The following is a 23,842-nucleotide window of genomic DNA, read 5'->3' as shown; positions in this document are numbered from 1 at the left end:
CATTGCACAGCAAAGGATCTTTAAAAGATTTTATATTGTTAGGCTTTGAAGAAACATCAAACAGCCTCCACTTCTTCTGTTTGCACTGTCCAAAATACATAAAATCTTTGAAATATGGACTAGATCCTAGATTTGACATATAATGGAGCCATTTTTATAAAATTATAATCTTTTACCTAAACTTGATGAGGCCTGCCACTATTTAGAGTATTAGATCTGCCCCAAGAGTGGGTTGTATCTTTATTACAGAGGCAGATGAACCTGTAATGTTTCTACAATAGTCTTTAAAAATCAGAACTGAGCAGGATTTGGTCTATAGAACTTTCCATCGATCATAGAACAAAAAAGATGCAACTACATATTTGAGTATTTTAGAATTTCTGCCTATTGTTTATATTGTGATGGTTGAAGGATTTTAAGAATTTGGAGTACTAATTTTCAGGGAATTTCAATAATCTCATAAAATGTTGAAATATTTAAAATATAAGCATTCCTTAAAAACTGACTTTGGATTTTTGGTTTTTTAAAGATTGGCGCCTAAGCTAACATCTTTTGCCAACCTTCGTTTCTTTTTTGCTTTTCTTCTTCTTCTTCTTCTTCCCAGTGCTCTCCAGTACATAGTTGTGTATTCTAGTTACATGTTCTTCTAGTTGTGCTAGGTGGGACGCCGCCTCAGCATGGCTTGATGAGTGGTGCCATGTCCATGCCCAGAATCTGAACAAGTGAAACCCCGCATGACTGAAGCAGAGCACATGAACTTAACCACTTGGCCAGGGGGCTGGCCCCCGACTTTGGATTTTTATGACTAGCTTGCTAGCAATGTAGACTAGGCCAGTTATCCAAACCTAGGATCTGATTGTTGCAAGCTCTCAGGAAACTTAAAAAAAAAGAAAAATGCATGTCCATAGCTTTCGGATCCCATCCCTAGACAGATTTATGAACCACTCATATGATATCCGGAATCTCAATTAGTTTACCTTGTAGTTGTTTAGGGGCTAAGAATTGTTGATCTTATAAAACTCAGTAAGTTCTACAAAGGTGTTGTCGTTGACTTTGTCCAATAAAGAGAGGTGACCAGTTGTGATAAGCTCTGTCTTTGTAGATGAGTATGGAAATAGCCCCAACAAAACTGCCTCTGTCAATTGTTATTTTTTTGAACCACTGGACCAAAGTACCCATTAGGCAGCTATTTCTTAGAAAGAAGTTTAGAAAATATTTTAAACTAGATGGCTTTAACATTAACAGTAATCACAAATATAACAGACACCCTTCAGAGATCTGTCTATAAGTGCTGACTTTTGTTTTATAGGTATTGGGAAGTGAACATATCCTGTTCCCAGAATACTGAATCTGATCGTATTAACCAAAGAAAGACTTTTTTCCCAAAGTGTTGTTTTTACCTCAATGTATGCTTCATGTGTTTGCATCGTATTTTCAGGAAAATTCCTATTTGAAATTTGAACTAGTATGAGTTGTCAAAATGGTAACATTCATTTATAAAAGCAATTTGTTCCGCCTTCCATTTCAAATTTATATGTGTATTATCACAAGGTGATTGCTGAATAAGAAGAAAATGATTGCCATTAGTGACGTACTCTTTTTTTCAATGTTTGTTACTCTCTAAAGTATAATTAAAATATTGATCTCTTTCTAAATGCTTATCTTAGGAATAGTAAAATTGTAAGTTACTGACATATATACTTTTAAGTTTATCTGAATAAAGTGTGAATAAAACCTATAGTTTGAGGCTCTTTTTGAAAATAATAACAGGTCATTTAAAAATCATTTAATTGTATATATTGATGAGTTTATAATACTTCTCTGGAAAGATATTCATTTAGTTCAGAGCTTCTTAGCCTAAAATTCATGGTTTATAAGCGTTCCTAGGAGATTTCATGGAGGAAGTTCACAGTTGGAACTGAGAGTAGAAAATTAGCTCTCTGAAACTCTATGTGCAATTGTGTGTGCAGTTGCATGAGTGTGGGTCTGCCTGTCTGCATGTGCATGTGTGTTTAGGAGAGCATCTAAGGCTATCATCAAAGAATCTATAATCCAAAAGAAGTAAGCATTATGGCTTTACGGTATCATGCAGAACTTTTATGAAAAATTATCTGAATCAAGAAAACTTTAAAAATAATTGAGTTTCTTGCACAATAGTCATGAATTTTTTTCCTATTACTAAGTTAAATTTGACGTATCCTAATTTGACAGAGTAGGTTGCAAGTACAGTCATGCATTCCTTAATGACAGGGATACATTCTAAGAAATGCATTGTTAGGCGATTTCGTCATTGTGTGAACATCATAGAGTGTATTTACACAAACCAAGATGGTATAGCCTACTACACACCTAGGCTATGTGGTACTAATCTTATATGCTTATAGGCTATGTGTATACCATTGTATATGCGATCCATCATTGACTGAAATGTTGTTATGACCTGCATTACTGTAGTACAATTTAGTTTCAAAATAAACATTTGTGATAATTCAACTTTTTAAAGAATTTAAGAAATAACCAGATAATGTAACTTTTTTACGGAGATATAATTGACATATAACTGTTATTTTCCGATGTACAATATAGTGATTTGTTATTTGTATATATTGCAAAATGATCACCACAATGTCTAGTTAACATCCATTGCCACACACAGTTACAAACTTTTTTTCTTGTGATGAGAATTTTTAGCATCTACTCTCTTAGCAACTTTCAAATATACAATACAGTATTATTAACTTTAGTCACCGGGCTGTATGTTACATCCTCAGGACTTATTTATTTTGTAACTGGAACTTTGTACCTTTTGACCGTCTTCACCCATTTCCACCAAATAGTATAGATTTTAAGATATTTTTCAAAGTTTTGTTTTGCCTTGTCCTACGGATATTTACAGGAACAGCCCGTTACTGGAAGAAGAATGTGACCTTGTCAAAGCTTGTTCAGCACCAAAGCACTTTCTCTGTGTATCTGCAGTTCGTTTTATGCTGTCTCTGTGCAATACCAAAATTAATGAACTTGCGTTAAACAGAATCTAGTTAAAGATAGTGCAAATCTTCTGTACTGTTTTTATTGTACTAGAAGGGATGCTAGACATGTCCATGCATTTTGTAAAGATAGATTAAAAAACTCATAAACTATTGAGTACCATTACTTTGATTAACCACTTAGAGGTCAAATCTGTGTGTTTGGTTTAAATAATTATTTAAACCTTAAGGTTTATCTTTTTGAATATGACATAAACCATATTCATATGGTATGATATTTTGATGGAGACAGCTTTATGAGTCTAGAATATGGTTGGATTAATTAATTTCAGTGCATATATATCATTTCTTTTCTTTAGGAGTTGAACATATTGGGGTGAAAACCTCTCGTTTTCATAGTTAATTATTAAGAAGAAGGCAGTATATCTGTTCACCCATAACATTCATAGATATAGACATAGGGTTTTGTTATTCTTTTAAGAGAGAGATAGTATTACCACTGTGGTTGAGCACCAGGGCTCTGGAGCCCAGCAGGTTGGGGTTGATTATCTACTTTACCTTTTATTAGTCATACAATCTCATGCGTTTACTTCAGTCCATGTGCCTTAGTTTCTTCAGCTATGAAGTAAAAATCATAATTAGGCTTATGAAAATTAACTGAGTTAATGCAATAAGGCACTTTAAACAGTGCCTGACACAAAATAAATATTCAATAAATATTGGCTATTATTCTTAGCAATTATTGTCTGATAGGCTGACTATTAAATGTGATGTTTTTACTATAGTTATGAATTCAATTCCAGTCTATAGCACCAAAACTAAGCATGATACTGTGTTTCTTGAGGCCAGAAGTCAAGGGTGAAATGTCATTTGGACAATAAAAGGAACATATGTTTGGTTGAGTTGCATATAGTCTCTTTTTTCAAATGAGGTAATTCTTCTTAATCACTGCATTATGAAACTAAAATTTGAATGTTATGGTTGAAATAATATTTCTCTCAAAGTGTTCATAGCAAAATTCTGTCCTTAGAATTAATTAGTAAGAGTGTATTTAAAGAAAGTGCTTCAATGAGGATAGATACATACATAGATTAGGCAGATCCCTTCCGTTGTCTCATGGTTGAAAAGGGGGCAAGATTAAATAAAGCTTGTTCAAAAATCAACCTCATTCTAAAAGTTTAGGACTCTCTTTTGTCATTAGACTTTTGAAGTCATACATCACAACTTTGAGAGCTCTTCTGCAAAATACTGAAGCTTGTCCTTAGAGTTCACAAAACGATTAAATATTTATTGCTGGTCTGGACCACTAATGCCTCTGGATGTTCACCTGCCAGCAAGTGAAGAGAAGCATGCAGTTATTATTTCAGTTATGGTAAATGCAATTCCAGGGAAGAAACTAAAAACGATAGGAGTACCTTGACTCAAGACTATGCCTGCGCTCCCCAACAAGCTATTCACCATGCAAATGAGCAGTCAAGTCCCACACTGAAACATCTGTTAACTCCATAAAACTGTTAAAGGGATTAACAGTGCCAGAGGCTGAAATGTAATCAGACAGGTGAAATAGCAATAAGATAAATATTCCTGTGTGAAATAGCAGTAATGCATAATTAATTAATTTATTTTTATACTATTGTGGTAACTGAGTTTAGAATACTTGGGAAATATGTTAAACTCTTAAAAAAATGTCCTTGCCCTTGGCAAGGTGTAGAAAATTAGAGACTTGCAAAATGGTATATTATTTTATTTTGCTTTAAATTGAAATATTTTCTGATATATTTTTTATTGAGTTTATGACAGTTTACAATCTTGTGAAATTTCAGTTGTACATTATTGTTTGTCAGTCGTGTTGTAGGTGCACCCCTTCACCCTTTGTGCCCGCCCCCCCACTCCCCCCTTTCCCCTGGTAGCCACTAATCTGTTCTCTTTGTCCACATGTTTAAATTCCTCATATGAGTGGAGTCATACAGAGATTGTCCTCTGTCTGACTTATTTCACTTTACATAATTCCCTCAAGGTCCATCCATGTTGTTGTGAATGGGATGATTTTATTCTTTTTTATGGCTGAGTAGTCTTCCATTGTATATATATACCATATCTTCTTTATCCAATCATCAGTTGATGGGCACTTAGGTTGCTTCCACATCTTAGTTATTGTAAATAATGCTGCAATGAACATAGGGGTGCATGGGACTTTTGGAATTGCTGACTTCAAGTTCTGATATTTTTAATAGACTTGATTGCAGATAATTTGGGTGCCATTCTCTCTACTGATGGTGTTGTATAAAGATGTGTGTAATTTTCAATTATGGCAAGTGAATTTGAGGTGCCAAATTCTTGTTTGTAAAGTTTGTCATCATATAATATGAAAATAGAGTATAAAATAGATCTATGTTCAATGTGAAGCTAAAATTGGGGTGCTTCTGCTTTGACCCTGGAAATAAATAAAAAGAAAGATTTGTGGAAAATGAATACAGAGATTTTGCTGGATTCTGGTTTGCACATTAAACTGAGGTAATGTGTATTATGGGCCATTCATAAAAACCTTCCTTAGTTTACTGAAGGAATTTGTCATTGCTCTTTTCAGGCATGTGTGTGTTTATGTGTTTGCTTGTATTCATGTGTGGGTTTTAAATAAATAATTCCAGAAGTGTACCTTCACTCAGCTTGCAGCCGCTTGTAATTATTACATTATGCATGCTGATTCCTAAATCCAAGTTCATTATAAGCTAAGATTCATCTATGAAAGTATTGTCTATAGAATATTCAGTCAAGACATAGTAACCGTTAGAGGCATATTCTGTAATGTTTCTAAGAAATGGAAATAATTTTGGATTTAGAATTATAATTTCAAAATTCTGTTAGCACACATTTTTTCTTTTGCTTTCCCCACATTGCCGCGACCCACACTACAAACTGATGTTTGTATCATAGCTAATGTCCTTGTCCTCACTAATATCCATTAATAAATATCATATGAACAGATTATGATATTTGTGTTAATATCTCTATTTTTAAAAATTAGAATGACAATTTTATCAAGTAGTTTTTGTTTAAGTTAGAAATAGTAGCATTAACCTTAAACCATAAGGTATCAAATAAATGTGATTTGTCACTTCTGGGGTCAACTGATCCTATTAACATGTCTTAGATAGAGAAGAAATATGTAAATATGGATATAATCTATTATCCTGAATATTAAATATGTGCACACTCAAATATATTTTAATAGAAACTTTTAATGCTGTAGAATTAAGAAATATACTTAAAGGGAAAGTAACTTCCTCAGAGATCTTAGGATACAGATTTATTTTTGAGCTCTGCTTTGTGGGAAGTCGAAGGATTGTGGAAGTAAGAGGCTATACAGGGAAAACCTTTAAGTAAGAAAATTAATTTTTCTTTATCATCTTAATAACACCCATCTTGAAAATGTCTGAAAAATCAATTTAGTGCTGTTTACACAAAATATATCCCAAATATTATACAGAATGCCAGAGTTGTGCTGACAATTGTGGGGAAAATACAGACAAAAAGAATACCAAAAATACAGTTAAATTTTAGAAGTAGAGAATAAATTCTTTTCATACACGTACACAATTATGAAGAGGCAAAGACTGTGAGAAACTTTATTTTCTAGAGCAGATGTGGCTTAAAGTGCAAAATAGCAAAGAATATTGACAGAAACAATGCTTCAGGTAACAAAATGGAATCAGAAATATCTTGAGCATAAGCAGAAGTGAACTTGGCAATATTCCTATCTGATGTCAAAATAACCTGTGTGGCTGGTGCTTTCTCAGAAGCTGAGAGGGAGGTGGAGAGCTAAAAGAGGACCTCTCTTTAATTAGGAGCACCATCAAGAAGAGGCAGCTCGTTAAAAGGAAAGTTAAAGTATATATAATGTTATTTACTTAAATATTACAGTGTCGTAAGGAGGTTTCATACAGAGTACTGCTACATATAATGTCCTAGCAAAACCTTAGACTTTCAAACAAAAGCAGAAAAATAAATAAATCTAATCAATATAGGCTTTGCACAAGGCTACATTGCCCTTTGTACTCAGTCTAAGGAAGAGAATCTCCATATTTTTCTTTCTCATATGAATTAATCTTTGACTCACTCTAGTGCTAGCCTGTAAAGTTAATGCATTCTTCTTTGAAATTTCTTTATTCCTTTGCTCTTGCAGAGTAGACATTGCACTTTTTAATGTTTCAGCTGAATAAGCCACATAACCAATTTTAGAAAAAGCTTAGTGAATTTTAAACAAATATTTTTTCCGTTTGCTTTCTCTTTCAGGAAGTTGATGGCAATAAAGTTATGTCTTCATTTGCCCCACACAACTCATCTACCTCACCTCAGAAGGCAGAAGAAGGTGGGCGACAGAGTGGCGAGTCCTTGTCTAGTACAGCCCTGGGAACTCCCGAACGGCGTAAAGGCAGCTTAGCTGATGTTGTTGACACCTTGAAGCAGAGGAAAATGGAAGAGCTCATCAAAAATGAGCCAGAAGGTAATGGCTGGAAAAGAAAACAAAGTTGTTACCACCTCCTGATTTTAATAGTTTGATTTTAACCTCTAGTTTTTTTTTTTTTCTGACTTATACTCTCAAAGTTAAATTCAACAAAATGGAACCCTAATGCTAGGAAGATGGATAGTATTTTTTTGCAGAAACACTTAAATATGTCTATCCCAATTTTTTTAGTCGTTAATTTCTGTTGTGATGTCTTCCTTATTTTCACACATGAGTAAGTTGTGGTTGAGTAAAACTTAAAGATTCAAGAATAGAACGTTGCAGAGAGCCCAGAATAGTCACCACCCACATGCCGAATATCTGCAGTCTAGTTTGTTCATCTCCAATTTTTCCCCCAAGGCCATTTTACAACTTTGTTACATTTTATTGGCTTTATACATTAAAGCATCTTATGCTACCTTGATAGTTAGGTCTTTTTCTTGTATAGTCCAAAATTAATATCGTTAGGCCTATTGTATATTTAAAAAGTGGTGATTCTCTACCTCTGTTAGCTATGCTGAAGTGCCCATTTGTTCAATTTCCAGGATGCCTTTCTTTTAGGATCTCATCTTCTAAATCTCTTTAAGAGTTACTGATAGTGGCCTATGGGTGATATGCATGAGGATTAATCTTAAAGCAAACAAACAACTGATGCAAATTGTATAATTTATGTATAAGTGACAGTCATCCTTTATGTTACAGATATTTACTAACTCCTGTTTCAACCTATGTCCATCCTAGGCATGGATGCCACATTGCACACAAGAACTTGCATCCTATTTCAGAGTCAGATGGAAATTTAAAACAAACAAATGAAAAACAGTGACATAAAAAGACATACTTTACACCAAAAATATACTGCATTTATACTATGTAACACAGAGTTGGGCTCATTTCTAGTGTGTTGTTAGGACACTGGTAGATTATGAGTATATCTGGCACAAAATGTATGTTAACCAGTATATTTGGGAGTCATGTGGTAATTAAATATTTCTGGGTCCCTACCAGATGCATAGCTGGGACATGGATTTTAGTTAAAATTTATGTAATTCACATGATCTTACAGTTGGAAGGAATTTTAGAGATAATATAGTCAGCCAAAGACTTTTTGGCTCCCATTCTCATGGAGATAAAAATGGAGTTTTGAGGAGGACCCAGACAACCATCTTTTTTGTAATATGCTGGATTTTTTTTCTGATATTAAAAATACTATCATCTTATCATAAGAATTGTTTTTTAAAGAACAGAAAAATTGAAAGGAGGAAAATAAAAATCACCCCAAATTGTAGCTTTCTGCTAGAACATCTCTTAACTTTAAGATGTATTTCTTTATCTTTATTTTTGCATACTCTGCTCATTTTATATTAACTTTATACTTTTAAAATTATTTTGCATCTTTTATGTTTCGATAAATTATTATTAACTAAAGTCCATAGTTTATTCAGGTTTCTTTAGTTGTCACCAAATGTCCTTTTTCTGTTCTTGGGTGCTGTCAAAGATAACACATTACATTTAGTTGTCATGTCTCCTTGGGCTACGTTTGGCTGTGACAGTTTCTCAGACTGTCCTTGTTTTTGATAACCTTGAAAGTTTTGAGGAATACTGTTCAGGTATATTGTAGATTGCCCCTCTATTGGGATTCATCTAGTGGTATTCTCTTAATTAAACTGAGATTATGAGTTTTGAGAAGAAGATCACAAAGGTAAAATAGCATTTTTATCACATCATATCAAGGGTACATACTTTCTACATGATTTATGAATGTGAATATTGACCTGGATCACCTAGCTGATGAGTTTGTCAGGTTTCTCCACTGTAAAATCTCCCTGGCCCCTGTCCATACCATACTCTTTGGACGGAAGATCCTTTGCACAACCCACATTTTGAGAATAAGGAGGCTTTACTCCCCATCCTGTAGAGTGGAGTATCTACATAATTTATTTGGAATTCTCCATTAGGAGATTTATCTCCTCTCCACTGTTTATTAATTTATTCAGTCATTTATTTATATCAGTATTGACTCGTTGACATTTATTTTATACTTTGAGTTATAATCCAATTCTACTTTATTTTGTTGCTCAGATTTTTCTAATTTTGCCCATTGGAAGCTCTTTCCATTGACTTCTGTGTCACCTTGACGTATCGCTATGATTATGGGTATTTTTTGGAGCACTTCTTTAATTTCTGGCACTAGAAGATGCCACAGAGTCATCTTGTATATTTCCTGCTCTACTCCTAGAATTAGCCATTTCTCTAAGAAGCCCTGGTTCCTTTTATTTGAGAATAGTATTAGAAGGCAAGATCTGGCTACTAGGTATGCTCTTTGCTTCTGAGGTGTCATTTCTTTTCGTGCCTTTCCACTACTAAAACAAAGAAGTTTATGTGTGTATACTAATCTGTATATATACATATTCATAAATATTTCTATGTTTAACTATCTGTATTAAACTAAACATAAGTTCTTACCCGTCTCTCCAACTCTAATCCATTTCCACGTGAATCATTCTAGCCTCGTCCCATTTAGTTATTCTTCAGTTCCAGTACACATGTTATAGTAGTATCAGAATTATTAACTGGTACCTCTATGGAAAACATCTTTATCCGTGGAGTACAGTGCTGTTTTGCAGTTCCTTTTGCTTTTAATTTTACAGATCTCTTTCGTTTTTAAAGTTACCTAGGTAAATTACTTTTCCCCTATCCCATTCAGTGAAGTTGTTTCATACATTTGTAATACGGTTAAATTCTTTATTTTTCTCTCTCTCTCAAATTCATGAATGATTTTTTTAAAAATGTATAAACATTGAGGCTGGCCCGGTGGCACAACTGTTAAGTTCACACGTTCTGCTTTGGCAGCCCGGGTGTGGGCTGGTTCGGATCCCCAGGGAGGACCTACGCACTGCTTGTCAAGCCATGCTGTGGCAGGCATCCCACATATAAAGTAGAGGAAGATGGGCATGGATGTTAGTTCAGGACCCATCTTCCTCAGCAAAAAGAGCAAAAAAATTAATAAACATTAAGACTCAATCTCTGTAGTTGTACATTCCAACATGTTTTGACAAATCTATATTGTCACTTATACACCATTATAGTGTTATTCAGAATAGTTTCATCACCTTAAAAATCCCCTCTGCTTCACCTGTTTATCCCTCCCTTCTTCCCCAGAATCCAAGTCATCACTGATTTTCCTCCTATCTCTTAGATTTGCCTTTCCTAGAATGTCCTATAACTGTACTTATAGAGTATGTACCTTTTTAAACTGGCTTCTTTCACTTAGCTGTGTGCATTTAAGCTTCTTTCTTGTCTGTTCAAGGCTTGATAGCACATTTCTTTTTAGCACTGAATTATATGCGATTGTATGAATGTATCATAGTTTGTTTATCCATTCACCTATCAAAGGACATCTTAGTCACTTTCAGTTTGGGGTTCTTATGAATAAAGCCTCTATAAATACTCATGTGCAGATTTGTGTATGGACGTAAGTTTTTAACTCAATTGGGTAAATACTTAGGAATGTGATTGCCAAAATGCATGGTAAAATTATACTGACGTTGGTAAGAAACTGCCAAACTATCTTCCAAGGTGTCTGTAAGATTTTGCATTCCCACCATAAATGAATATAATTTCCTGTTGCTCCATGTCTTCACCAGCATTTGATACTGTCAGTTTTTTGGATTTTATTCATTGAAATTGGTGTGTAGTAGTATCTCGTTGCTTTAATTTGTAATTCGCTAATAGCAAGTGCTGTTCAGCATCTTTTCATATGCTTATTTGCCATCTGTACATCTTCTCTGTGTCTGTTTAGATCTTTTGCCCATTTATTGAGATGTTTGTTTTCTTATTGTTGAATTTTAAGAGTTCTTTGTATATTTTATATGTAAGTCCTTTATCAGATAATGTGTTTTGCACATATTTCCTCCCAGGATGTGGCTTTCTTTTCATTCTCTTAACATTGTCTTTTGTAGAACAAAAATTTTTAATTTTAATAAAGTTCGGTTTATCAGTTTTTTCTTGCATGGATCATACTTCTGTTGTTGTATCTAATAAGCATCACCTAACCCAACATCATTTAGATTTTCTCTTATGCTGTCTTTTAGAAGTTTTCTCATTTTGAATTTTGCAGTTTAGGTCTATTATCTGTTTTGAGATAATTTTTGTAAAAGGTGTAAGTTCTATAACTAGGTCATTTTTTTGCATGTAGATGTCCAGTTATTCCAGGCCCATTTGTTGAAAATACTGTCTTTTCTCCACTGAATTGATTTTGTTTCTTAGCCAAAGATAAGCTGATTATATTTTTATGGGTCTATTTCTGCCCTCTATATTCTGTTTATTGATCAGTCTTTCTATTCTTTTGTCAATGCCTTGCTGCCTTGACTACTATAACTTGTTAGTCAGTCTTGATGTTGATACTGTCAGTACTCCAACTTTGTTCTTTTTCTTCATTATTGTGTTGGTTATTCTGGGTCTTTTACCTTTCTTTATAAACTTTAGCATTGGTCTTTTGAGATCTGCAAAATAACTTGTGGGGATTTTGATTGAGATTGCATTGAATCCACAGAGCAAGTTGGAAAGAATTGACATCTTTACAATATTGAGTCTTTCTATCCATGAACACAATTCTCTCCATTTAAGATCCCCTTTGAATTCTTTTGAGTTTTTTAGTTTTCTGCATATGGATCTTGTATGTATTTTGTTACATGTATGCCAAGTATTTTTTCTTTTTGGAGTTTTAATATAAATTCTATTGCGTTTTTAATTTCAAGTTGCAATTGTTCATTGCTGGTATATGGGAAAATGATTCACTTTTGTATATTAACTTTGTGTCCTGTGACCTTGCTATACTCCCTTATTAGCTCCAGGAGTTTTTGTCTATTCTTTAAGATTTTCTACAAGATAATCATGTCATCTGTGCATAAAGACAGTTTTACTTCTTCCTTCCCAAGCTGAATGACTTTTGTTTCCTTTTCTTGTCTTATTACATTAGCTAACTTCCAGTACAATATTGAATGTTGTAAGAAGGAACATCCTTGTCTTGATCTTGATTATAAGGAGAAAGCATCTAGTTCTAACCATTGTGTATGATATTAGCTGTAGGTTTTTTGTAGATATTCTTTATCAAGTTGAGGAAGTTCCCTTCTATGGGTATTTTGCTGAGAGTTTTTGCCATGAATCATTGTTAGAATTTGTCAGATATTTTTTCTGCATCTATTCATACGTTGTATGATTTTTCTCCTTTAGCCTTTTCATGTGATGTGATTTTCAAATGTTGAACCAGTCTTGCAAGCTTGGAATAAATCCCACTTGTTTATGGCTTATAGTTCTTTTTATAAATTGTTGGATTCAGTTTACTAATATTTCTTTGAAGATTTTTGCTTCTGTGTTCATGAGAGATATTGGCCTATAGTTTTTCTTTCATGTAAATGTGTTTATCTGGTTTTGGTAATTGCATAATGCTGGCTTCATAGAATGAGTTGGGAAGTGTTTCTCTCACATTTTAATTTTTAATTTTTGTTTGAGATGTGTTCATGGCCCAGAACTAAGGTCTAGGAAGAACCAGCACAGAGGTGGTATGTGTTGTATTACAAAGTAGTTTTGGGGGATTTATCTTTCGATGATGTCTCTCCTCCATGGAAATTTGGTATGTGACCTTGGTATTCTCCCAAGATATCATGTTGGCTTCCTTCCAAGTGGATGCACAGACTTTTAATTCGGAAATATACGACAGACCACAGACAAACAAATAATTCCTAAGAAGAAAGACAGCAGGAGACAGTGCTCCCCAATTTGCTTAGCAGGAGACATTCAGAGGTATTGGGAATTAGGAGAAAGTATAATATCTAGTAACAGCTATACAGGCAAAAGAGCAGAGAGAGAGAATCCATAGCAGGAAGAGTTAAAAAGAGGACACATCACTTTTGCGTGTGGACTTTCGACTATTTTCATTATTGTATTTCCCACAACTTTCTTTGTATTTTTATCCCTATAAATATATTAAAAGCTCAGGGTGACTTGTTAATGAATAATATAAGGACATTGAGAAAATGCGGAGATAGTCTTTATGGAAGACTGGAATGTAAATTGAACATGGCAAGCATCTGAAAGCCTGGGTTCTAGAAAGATAATTTCTGTGTGAATACAAAACCATTAAGATTCATTTACATTTATCTACACAAGATTCCTAGACATGTCCTTTGAGTACACAGAAATGTAAATAGACTCACTTTTATTGATAAAGAAATTTGCCATGGCAAGAAGGTTTATGATTGAGAGATATATCAAGGAGTAATTTGTGTATTCAAGTAAAATGGTGAACTTAATCACCAAGAAAAAATAATAGTAAAGCAGAAAATTGTATCATAGAAAAGGAAAAGAATGTTGGAGGAAATTTCTGGTTTTTTTTAAACTGCAAAGAGAGAAAAATGGGTAAATATATCTAGGGAGATGTGTAAAAATCTCAACAGTAAGTAGAAAGTTACATTGGCTTTAAAGATTCTGTTAGTTAAAAGGTATGATTGGACCTGAGAATGAACACCAAAAGCTGACACATTCAAGCATCAGGACAGTGACATGGAGTACAGTACAAACAAGTGATCAGTAGCTCTCTGATGTATTATAGCATCCAAAGAATAACATACTTAGGAATAAATTTAACAAAAGAACTGCAAAATTTATACTTGAAAAACTACAAAATGTGGTTAAAGCCCTGTGATGAGAGCAGTAATATGAGGATGAAGGAAGCAGAGATAGAGTGAATGGAATAAATGTTAAGCTCACAAATATATGCCACAGAAAATTCTTTTCTTCCCTCAAGCTATTTTTTCCATTGTTTTTCAAAGGCCATTAAAATGCACAGCAGGTTGTGATGAAAATTTCATTAAGCCCCAGCTAAATCATTATGAGGGTGCCATATTCATGCCTTTGCTTCCTCTCATTGAGGGGGGAAAGCAGATTTCAGTAGAAAGTCCGTATTATTTCCGACCTTATCCCTGCCAACAGCAAACTAACAGATCTTCAGAAGTTAGAAGAGAATGGTGTGTTACACAAAAGGAGGCCACCGAGGTGAATGGAAATGGGTTGAAGGAAAAAATGGCTCTCTTTTATTTCAGCTAGCTTATTTTTATAAGCAATTAATTAAAATATTTTAAAGGTTATAAAAAAGAGAAAAATATATTGATGTACTTTTGTTTGTATCTTTTACCTGCATCAGAATTTTTGCCTGTCATTGCTCAGAAAGGTCTGGGGCTAAAGATTCTTATTTGTCCCTTGTCACTTTGACATGGGATGCCAAACTTCATAGTAAATTCAGAGTTCAAAATATTTGGGCTATGTGGTATAGTTGCATTAAATTTGGTGGTCACTGTGCTCTATCAGTTGATCTTTAACTATTAGATTTAGTAGTTAAGAATGACGGTGAGGTTTAATATCATGTGTGACATAATTCCTATATCCAGACATTGAATAAGTAATTATGCATTGGGAGAAAAAAGGTGGCGTGGCATCTATTAAGTGCATATCATGTGTTAACTATAGTGTTAAGTAATTTATATGAAATACTTCATTTAATCTTTACATAAATCTTATAACGAGGGCTACTGTATATAACTATTCCAATTTCAGGAAGTGCATGAACTAAATATTCTGATTTTTATTATCTCCATTTTCAGATGAGGAAACTGATGATTAAATATGTCACAGAGTGACTAAGTGTCAGGGTCATTATTCAAACTGAAGTCAACCTCAAACCAGAATCCATGCCCTTAACCACATTATACTGTTTCTTCCAATGAGGAATTTTGGCAGTGATAGTTTAATGTTACTCTTTGGCACGTGTGCCTGAACTTCTTTGAAATATTGAATAATAAAGTAGTATTCAGTAATTTTCTACTAAATTAAATTTCTCATGCCTCAATGGTGATCACATTTCCCAAAAGTTTTTAATTGAAAATCAGTTCAGTTCAAACTATTTAAGTTTAATGTGCTCAAAAAAAAAATGCTTTAGAAGGTATCTTAATAAAAGCTTATTTCAGAAAAATATTTGGAAGCAAATTAATTGTGGAATAATAGAAATTCAGAATTAGAGTGAAATGTAGATGTATTTTAGGCCTCTGTCTTCATTTTTGAGAGGGAAAGACTGAGGCAGAGACTAGCTTGAGATGACACAGCAAGGTGATGTTAGGGCCACAACAAGAATCCAGTCCACATTCTTCAAGTCCGGCTTCTTTCTTTTCTTGTTCAGTTACATCATACCTTCCAATGTTCTTTACTCTCTTTTTCTTGATCTTTTAGAAATAATGTTACCACCTGAGTTTTCTTAAAAATTATTTTATTGAGGTCATATTGGCTTATACATTGTGTAAATTTCAGAAGTACATTATTGTGTTTCAGTTTCTGTGTAGACTACATCATGTTCACCACCGCCTTAGCTTTAAAGAGCCATTTCACCGTTCATTAAATTTTGAACAAATCTAAGGCAATCACATGTCTTAATTTAGTTATTAAAACCAAGATGGATAGGTATCCACAAATGTCCTGTGTTCTCAAGTTTCCAGTAGCTAGGGATGGTCCATAAATACAAATTAGCATTTCAGTTTAGGGCTCAGAGTCAGACCTTAACTTGATTTTCATTCAAACCGTAGCCTCATTAACAGAGCAGGTGAAAATACTTTTTACCTTGATGAGAACTTTAGAAAGCTCATTTAAAGTAAAATCCTTTTAGATACAAAGATTATACATAACAGGCTTCTTATTTTAACTTTTCTATTTTAATGTCTGTGTTACCTTCAATATCTCTTTGGAATGGTCATTTCAGCTTATAGACACATTTATGTCTTTTATTTCTAGAAACACAACAAACAACACTCACCTTTTTTTGATTCTCATCCCCCACCAGTAATTCTATTCCTCCTCTCTCCAAGTCTCAGTTGCTAGAGTTATTTACACTTATTGCATTAACCTCTTCAACTTTTTAAGAACTGTTACTTGCGTCGGTTGTTTCCCTTCCTCCACTGTAATATAATTGTCCATTTATTTGTCAATTTCTTCCCCTATATTAAACTCCTTAAGGGTGAGGGTAGTACACATACTAAATATTCAAACTGTTTATTGAAAGGATGTTTAAATTGCTTCAGTGTTGCTCCTTTGTTGTCTTGGGGAAAGGAAATGAGAGACCTTAATAAATAAATGGCTGTTCTGCGAAATGTTACGTGAACTACCTCATTTATTCCTCAAAAACGCTGAAGTTGGCATTATTTCTTATCTTAAAAATTAAAAACTGAGGCTTAGTAGCTTGTTCATGTTCTTATTATATGGAAGAATAGAAATTAGAATGAAATTGCTATCCTCCACAAAACTACTTGGCCTTGAAGACAAGACCATGTATAATCTGACCTGACTCTTATTTTTTCCTTAACCTTACTTTCCACCCTCTCTAAGGTGCCTGTTCTTGTGCTTTCTTATGAAACCACATGCAGTTCTCTCAAGACTCTGTGTATTTAATACTACTCTGTGTTTTCATAAACTGTTTCCTCTGCCTTAAATATCATTCCCTGTCTAATCTACCCAGTGAAGTCCATTCATCTATTAAGACTGAACACCTGCTCTGAACACCTTTGTCAGAATTTGGCTTAGTCTACACTGCTAACACTAACTGATCTGTTAGTTCTTGCCACATTATCATCGTTTGTTTACCTTCTGTTGGCCACAATAATAAGTATGTGAATGTTTAAATGACCAGTCCTTGGCTTAATTATCTGTACCTCTCCACTTCTTAATAATGGGTTTGGCACATAGTGGGTGATTGTTTGTCTTAACTGTGGATGACAGTCAACCCACTAATTGACATTTTGTAGCCTTTGCTAATGCTCCCCTAAAAATTGACTAGGATTTGTTTGTCTTTTTCTTCTCTTTTTACCATCCTTTTTTCTTCATGTCCTACTCAGACTCTCCTTTAACCTCCCTGCCTGTTTATTTCATCCATCCTGTCTTCTCCAACCTTCTTCTCATATGCATACCCCTATCATTATTGAATCTTTGAGATCATTACTTTCGATTCTTTCTGTGACTTAAAGGTTAAAGTGTTGTCCTAGGTTACAAAACTAGGTATTATAAGATCCAGGGTACAAAAACTAAAATACATGCATAATGAAAACTTTATAATCATGTTAGTCTTTTTTCGTTTTCCTAAAAATTGGCCCTGAGATAACATCTGTTGCCAATCTTTTTTCTTCTTCTTCTCCTCAAAGCCCGCTAATACATACTTGTATATTCTAGTTGTAGGTCCTTCTAGTTCTGCTATGTGGGATGCCGCCTCAGCATGGCTTGATGAGTGGTGCTAGGTCCGCACCCAGAATCTGAACTGGTGAACTCTGGGCCGCCAAAGCGGAGCATGGGAACTTAACCACTCGGCCACGGGGCAGCCCCCATTAATCTTTTAAATGGCTCTATATTGCACTTTTCTCTAAGGAAATATGTTGGCATTATCTCTGCATTGGTGGCCATAGATAATAGTTCTCCCCCACTACTGTAGGCAAAGTGGGAAGTGAATTGAATTGATCTATGAATAATTTTCCAGAATTCAGAGCTATAATCTGTTTTTTTAATAGTGTTTTGACGTAATGGAGACGAGCATCCGTTTCTAGGTATGTAGAGCTAGTGTGGGAGAGAGTTCTTATTTCTTATGATGGGCTGAAGATGGTGGCAGCTTGTTATTGTATCTTCTGCTCCACAACCCCTACCCCCAGCCACACACATACAGTTCATCTTAGGAGGGCTATGGTGAAAGAAAAGTAACTGATTCTTTTCAACACCTTCCCTGTTCCCTCCAGTCTTCCGAGGACTCTAATATATTTCCTCAAGGGTTCTTTCCAAACTCAGGATTCATGAGCTCCTTCAGAGGGCTTATAAATCCTGAAACTTGTAGGCAAAATGGTGAAATATGTGTACTTGTGATTTTTTTTGAGACATAGTCCATAGTTCTCATCCGACTTTCAAATCAATCCGTGATGAAAAAGAGTAACTAGACTGTGAGTCAGTGTGTTTGGGTTTTAGTCCTGTTTCTGCCACTGATTACTATGTGATTGTGATGTAACATCTATATAGTTTAGTCTCTGATCAATTTTGAGGCAGTAACTTCTAAGTGTTTAGCAATATTTGGGATTGTCATTTTATCTGTTTTGCAACATTTTGGGGAAATGCAAATTTTTAATTTTAGATAAGGATTTCTTTGCATAAAACTGAGCATCTAATGTATTACTTTCATTGTAAAATAACATTGTATTTACTGGTGTTTAAGTTGCTATAATAATTGTGTTGATTTGATGAATATCTGCCTTCAATTGACAGTGCTAACAGCCCTACGTTCATCAGGGGGTTGTTGAAGGAAACAAATGAGGTAATGTACAGAAAGTACTTTGTAAATTATAACCAACTTGAAATTGTACCAGTTATTGTCATTATCACATCTCGGCTGGTTAGAAACATTGTTACTTTCGGCATAACAGAAACATTATATATTTTCCAGTGTTGCTTTCCCAGGATGCTTTTATGTACTGAAAAAAATCTGATTCAGAGCCCCAAAATTCTGAAATTTTAGGGTATGTGGTTAATAACAGAAACAACAATAAATCCAACATTCATAAAAATCTTGGATTAAGTAGTTGCCTCGATGTTTATTTATGTAAATTTCCCAAAGTAAAATGTGGTTAGTCAATTTTCTACCTGAAGAATTTAGTTTTGAAAAAGAAGGAAAATTTTTCTAAATTGATATGGATGAAATCACAAATCGTGACCAGTGAAATTAGGAGAGGCAATATAACGTTGGATTTGTGGATTTATTTTCTTATTTCTGCAATAAATGTGAATGCGTGCTGAAGACAAATATAGTTGAGCACTCCGTTGGCTAAAAGTTTCATAAATTTCTAAGGTTTTAGCTTTCTCTTATGTGGTTGGTTTGTTCTTCCTTTCCTCCCCTCTTTTGCTTTATTCTTTTCATTCCTTTTGTGTGTACGTGCGTGTGGTATGGTCCTCCTTTCAGATCCCACATATGCTTGGTTTAATTTAGCATCTGTATCTGTCAGTGTTCTTCCTTCTTAGAGTGTGACGCCCACACCTCCAAAATTACTGTGCCACAATGAGTGTACTCCTTGTGAGAAGCTGCATTTATCTGTGAAATTTTGTTTTTACTAGAATTAGACTTTATCATTATTTACACAACTGGAACTTTTTTTCCCTGAACTTCTTCAGAAAGTCTTTGCTCACAATTTTATGTTACAAGACCCTAAAGGCACAACGTATTACCAAAATCACCCACTGTTACTTTACATGAAACAGTTCATTGCTTTTAGTACTGACTTCACAAAAAGTGTTAGTTCTCTTGTTGTGAGAACTAATAAAAATAGTGGAATGATTTGGAAAAGTATATGTTGTGACAAAACTCAAGCTTTCACATCTATAGAACACAGACCATCACTGGGTGAAGGAGATACTGAGATTTTTATTCTCATTCTCTCTTTCTGTCTCTGTCTTTCTCTCTCTGTCAGACACAATGGGAAAGATTGTTCTCTTAGGTGGAAAAACTTAAGTGGATATCGCTTTGATGCTGTGCAGTGCAATACAAATTCTCAGGAGCAAATGCGAAAAAAACTTTCACTTAATTCCATTTGTACCTTTTGTAGGATTGGATTGGACAATTTCTAATTTTATAACTAGATGTTTATGAAACAAAAGGTATAAATTGTTGGTCATGAATTATCTTCTCTTAAAACTTTAAAGTGTGTATGGATATTATTGTGTAATGTATCTTTTTGATATTTGCATCTGTCACATCTATTGAAAATAATTTTCTGTAGTCTATTGCAGCTTCTATGATACTTTACTTGTTCCCTTTTCCCCCAGAAATAATCACGTGTTAATACCTTTTTAACTTTTGTTACAAATGTGTTGACATATAGAACCGTTAGATCCTCTAAATGGATATAAAGGTTTCCCCTCCTGTTTTAAGACATGATTTTAGGGATCCTAAAGTAGATATTATAAGCAATATATTTTCATCTGTGGTGTGCTACAGCATTGTATGTAATTATTCTTTGGAAAAGACAGGCCCTTGGTGCCTGATATTTGGCCTTGTGAACATCCCCACAGGCATTGCATGTTTGATGTTTGAGTTTACATTATAAATCACAATGCCTGTTCTTATAATTTACGTGTCTGTTGTTGAGCAGCCCTTTATAAATTAAATTGAACCATATTACGTTGACAGACAAGTTGAAATAGAAAGTCAGAATTACCCCCTAATTTTACCAACTTTTTAATTACTATTTTTATAGGGAAATTATGGAGATTGGCTTTCCTAAATTCAAAATCCCAAAGCATTCCATTAATTGGGCAAAGAAGAAGGCACTTTGAAATTCACTCTTGTTTTAAAACCTCATTTGATGAGGTGGGAAAAATAAAAAGTGACGGATCAGGGGAAAAGCCTAAAGATACTTTAATTGGCAGAGGTTTGAGTTGCTTTTGTTTAGTTACTCACTGTCCTTTTGACAAAGTACATGTTGAAGAGGCTTTGTAAGTGCTGTTCCACTGAAGGACAAACAAGGGTACTTTTCAATTGAGCCCTTTTAAGTTTTGTTCCTCACACTCCGCTGCTGTTGGAGGCTCCTCCGAGTGTATTGTGGCTATGTGTTCATCTGTGCAGTCTGTCACTGGAAAATGTCTCTCTTCTTGTTGAGTAAGTTTAGAGTCCAACCTCCAGGCACCCTTTTCAAAGGCACCACTGTATGGAAATCGACACTCATAAAATGATGATAAAGAAAAGAGTTTATTTTTTAAAAGTCAGGACAAGAAGATGCTCTCAAATGCTGTAGAGCCTGTTTCTTCAGGAATAAGTGTTTTGACTTTAGCACAGAGTTAGCTGAGTTTGAAGCTGTGTAATTTTTCAGCACTAAAGTGAAACTTGTTCACTGTCATCTCCTTTTCAAGTGGTATCCATCATAGCAGTTTATCTTGATGTTGTTGATTTCATTACTTGTTATAGAAAATTAATTTATATTTTCTTGAAAGATCTTCTGACTTGGATTGGAAAGGCTCAGGGATTGCCTGTGGGGATCGTCTTTACATAAAGTAGTGGGTCCCTGAGCTGAGATCCAGGGTTGTCTGTACAAGAAACCCATTTGGCCAAGAAAGCTTCTAATTTTTTTAACTAGAACTTGTACTTTTGTTAATAAAAATGTAACGATATTTAAGTGTATGTCCTCAATGTTCATCCTTCTGTGAACTATCAAGCCAGCATTCTGTTTTTTGGTGGCTGTTTGTCTGTTAATATAAGAGTTCTATTTGAATCCTGCTCACACGTGAGTTTGTCTACTAACAAGGCTGTATAAATCATTCCAAATATCTCTTTACTCAGATGTTTTTAATATTTTTTAATCCTTTCAGATAAACAAGGTACCCCTGTTTTTCTTGTCCTTGACTAAAACTGTCAGTACCAGACTTTCATTTTTAATGCATGGCTCCCTTAAAAAAGACCCATTGACCCAGACTGTACGTTTACAAATAAACATTCGGAGATTGTGCCAACCCCTCTTGTTGCTTCTGTGCCACAAGCTTTGGGAGATATCATTTATTCAAGAGTGAAGAGCCAGCCACCTGTTTCTGAGGCCTCTTTTCCCTCACATTGAAGGTTCAGGACCTTGCTGAATAGTAACACTCTAATCTGGGGAACACACACAGCATCCTTCTGAAACTGATTTGTCAGGCTAGCCTAGCTGGAGGATTCTGTGTGTTTGCGCGCGTGTGTGTTTTTCAACCAGTTACCCTGGAGGCACTTGTCACGACCGTGCATATTAAAATTAATCAGACTCCTAGGCCTGCATGACTGTGTGTTTAACATGAAGAAGTGGGTATCAAGCAAATGCCCTAATTAAATAGGCCTGCTTGGTTTTGTTCTAGTGGATGCTTGGTCTTTTTTTTTAATAGGAGTTGCTTATCGGGGAGGCACGGACAGCACTAGAGTCAGTGGAGAGCTCACTCAGAGTTTCCTTTGCCACCTGCTCCCAGAGTTCTGAGACCTCAAGGACTCCCAATGTGCCTTTCTTAACTATCCTTAATGTGGAAGAGAAATATGGCCAAGATCGTGAGGGAGCAGTGAGTCTAGGGCAAAACAGAATGAGCATATGACCCGGCCATTTGGATTGATTAAGATAGTCTGTCTTACATGGTGATAAACTTTGGGTACCAGATTGTGCTCTCTGCTCCCATTTTTGGATGATGAACTTTGATGGCTGAGGGGAAGATCTTGTGTGAAATTCAGAATGAATGCCCTTTCTTTTATGTCCTGAATTTGAAAGCCAACTTCTAGTCATCTGTCTTTTCAGTTAATTATTTCCTAAGTCATCGACACATAATATAGAAACCATTAATGAGGAAATAACTGTCTATCTATCTATATATAAGTCACTTATACTCTGATAGCTTTTGGATGTAGCCTATTTTCATTTATGTTAGATTTTTCCAATAGCTTTTAAGGAAGACTGTCACAGGACATTTGGAAACAAACTTTTATGAAGAGTAAGCTCAGAATGCTGAAAATGTCTCAGGCTGACATAACACAGTAGCTTTCTTGTTTGTGTATAGAATGTCATAAATGAGGTAAACTCTAACACTCTGACCTGTGTGTTTGTGGGTTTTAGTCCCAATTCATGTGTGTTATTTGGACTTCCTTTGTATTTTAGAAAATAGAATAGAGGACCCGCCCCATGGCGGAGTGGTTAAGTTCACGTGCTCCACTTGGGCGGCCTGGGCATTCACTGGTTTGGATCCTGTGCACTGACCTAGCACCACTCATCAAGCCATGCTGAGGTGGCGTCCCACATAACAGAACCAGAAGGACCTACAACTATGTACTGGGGGGCTTTGGGGAGGGGAAAAAAAAAGAGGAAGATTGGCAACAGATGTTATCACAGGGCCAATCTTCCTAAAAAAAGAAAAGAAAATAGAATAGAAAAATTATTTAGAATATTTCAATTAGATCTGAATTTATGAATAAAGAATGGAGCCAACATTGGAAAAAAATTTGAAAAATAAAGTACTGAAGAACTCTTAAATGTTAAAGTTTGGAGTTCTAGTTTAGTAAATTTCCAAATAACCACAGCAGGTTATCTGGTAAAAGATTACTCTGGCAGGACATGATCCATAAAATTGATTTGTTCCTTCCCAAGTTGACAAGGTTGGAGAATTCCAAAAAACTATTGTTTTCCAACTTTTCATCCTTTCCTCCCATTGTATCTAATGGGTAAAAGGAATCCATCCATTAACCTATATGCTGTCTTTTTTATGTGGGCGTGCAACTCACATGGAGAGA

The 23,842-nt window shown here is 34.8% G+C and overlaps 1 protein-coding gene across 44 annotated transcripts in view; it reads left to right on the top strand.

The window, feature by feature from the left end:
- Nucleotides 1-23,842, top strand: part of SOX5 (SRY-box transcription factor 5) — a 947,484-nt gene that overhangs the window by 652,420 nt on the left and 271,222 nt on the right. For all 44 annotated transcript variants that reach the window (XM_070620840.1, XM_070620831.1, XM_070620821.1 and 41 more), the window contains one exon: nt 7,281-7,491. In XM_070620840.1, the coding sequence (XP_070476941.1) occupies nt 7,281-7,491 (211 nt within the window). The remainder of the gene's footprint in view (nt 1-7,280; nt 7,492-23,842) is intronic.

The sequence above is a fragment of the Equus przewalskii genome, chromosome 5 (genome assembly GCF_037783145.1).
Source record: "Equus przewalskii isolate Varuska chromosome 5, EquPr2, whole genome shotgun sequence".
NCBI classification, from domain to species: Eukaryota; Metazoa; Chordata; class Mammalia; order Perissodactyla; family Equidae; genus Equus; species Equus przewalskii.
Note: the sequence above shows the minus strand (reverse complement) of the source record. Positions and strands in the feature narration are given on the sequence as shown.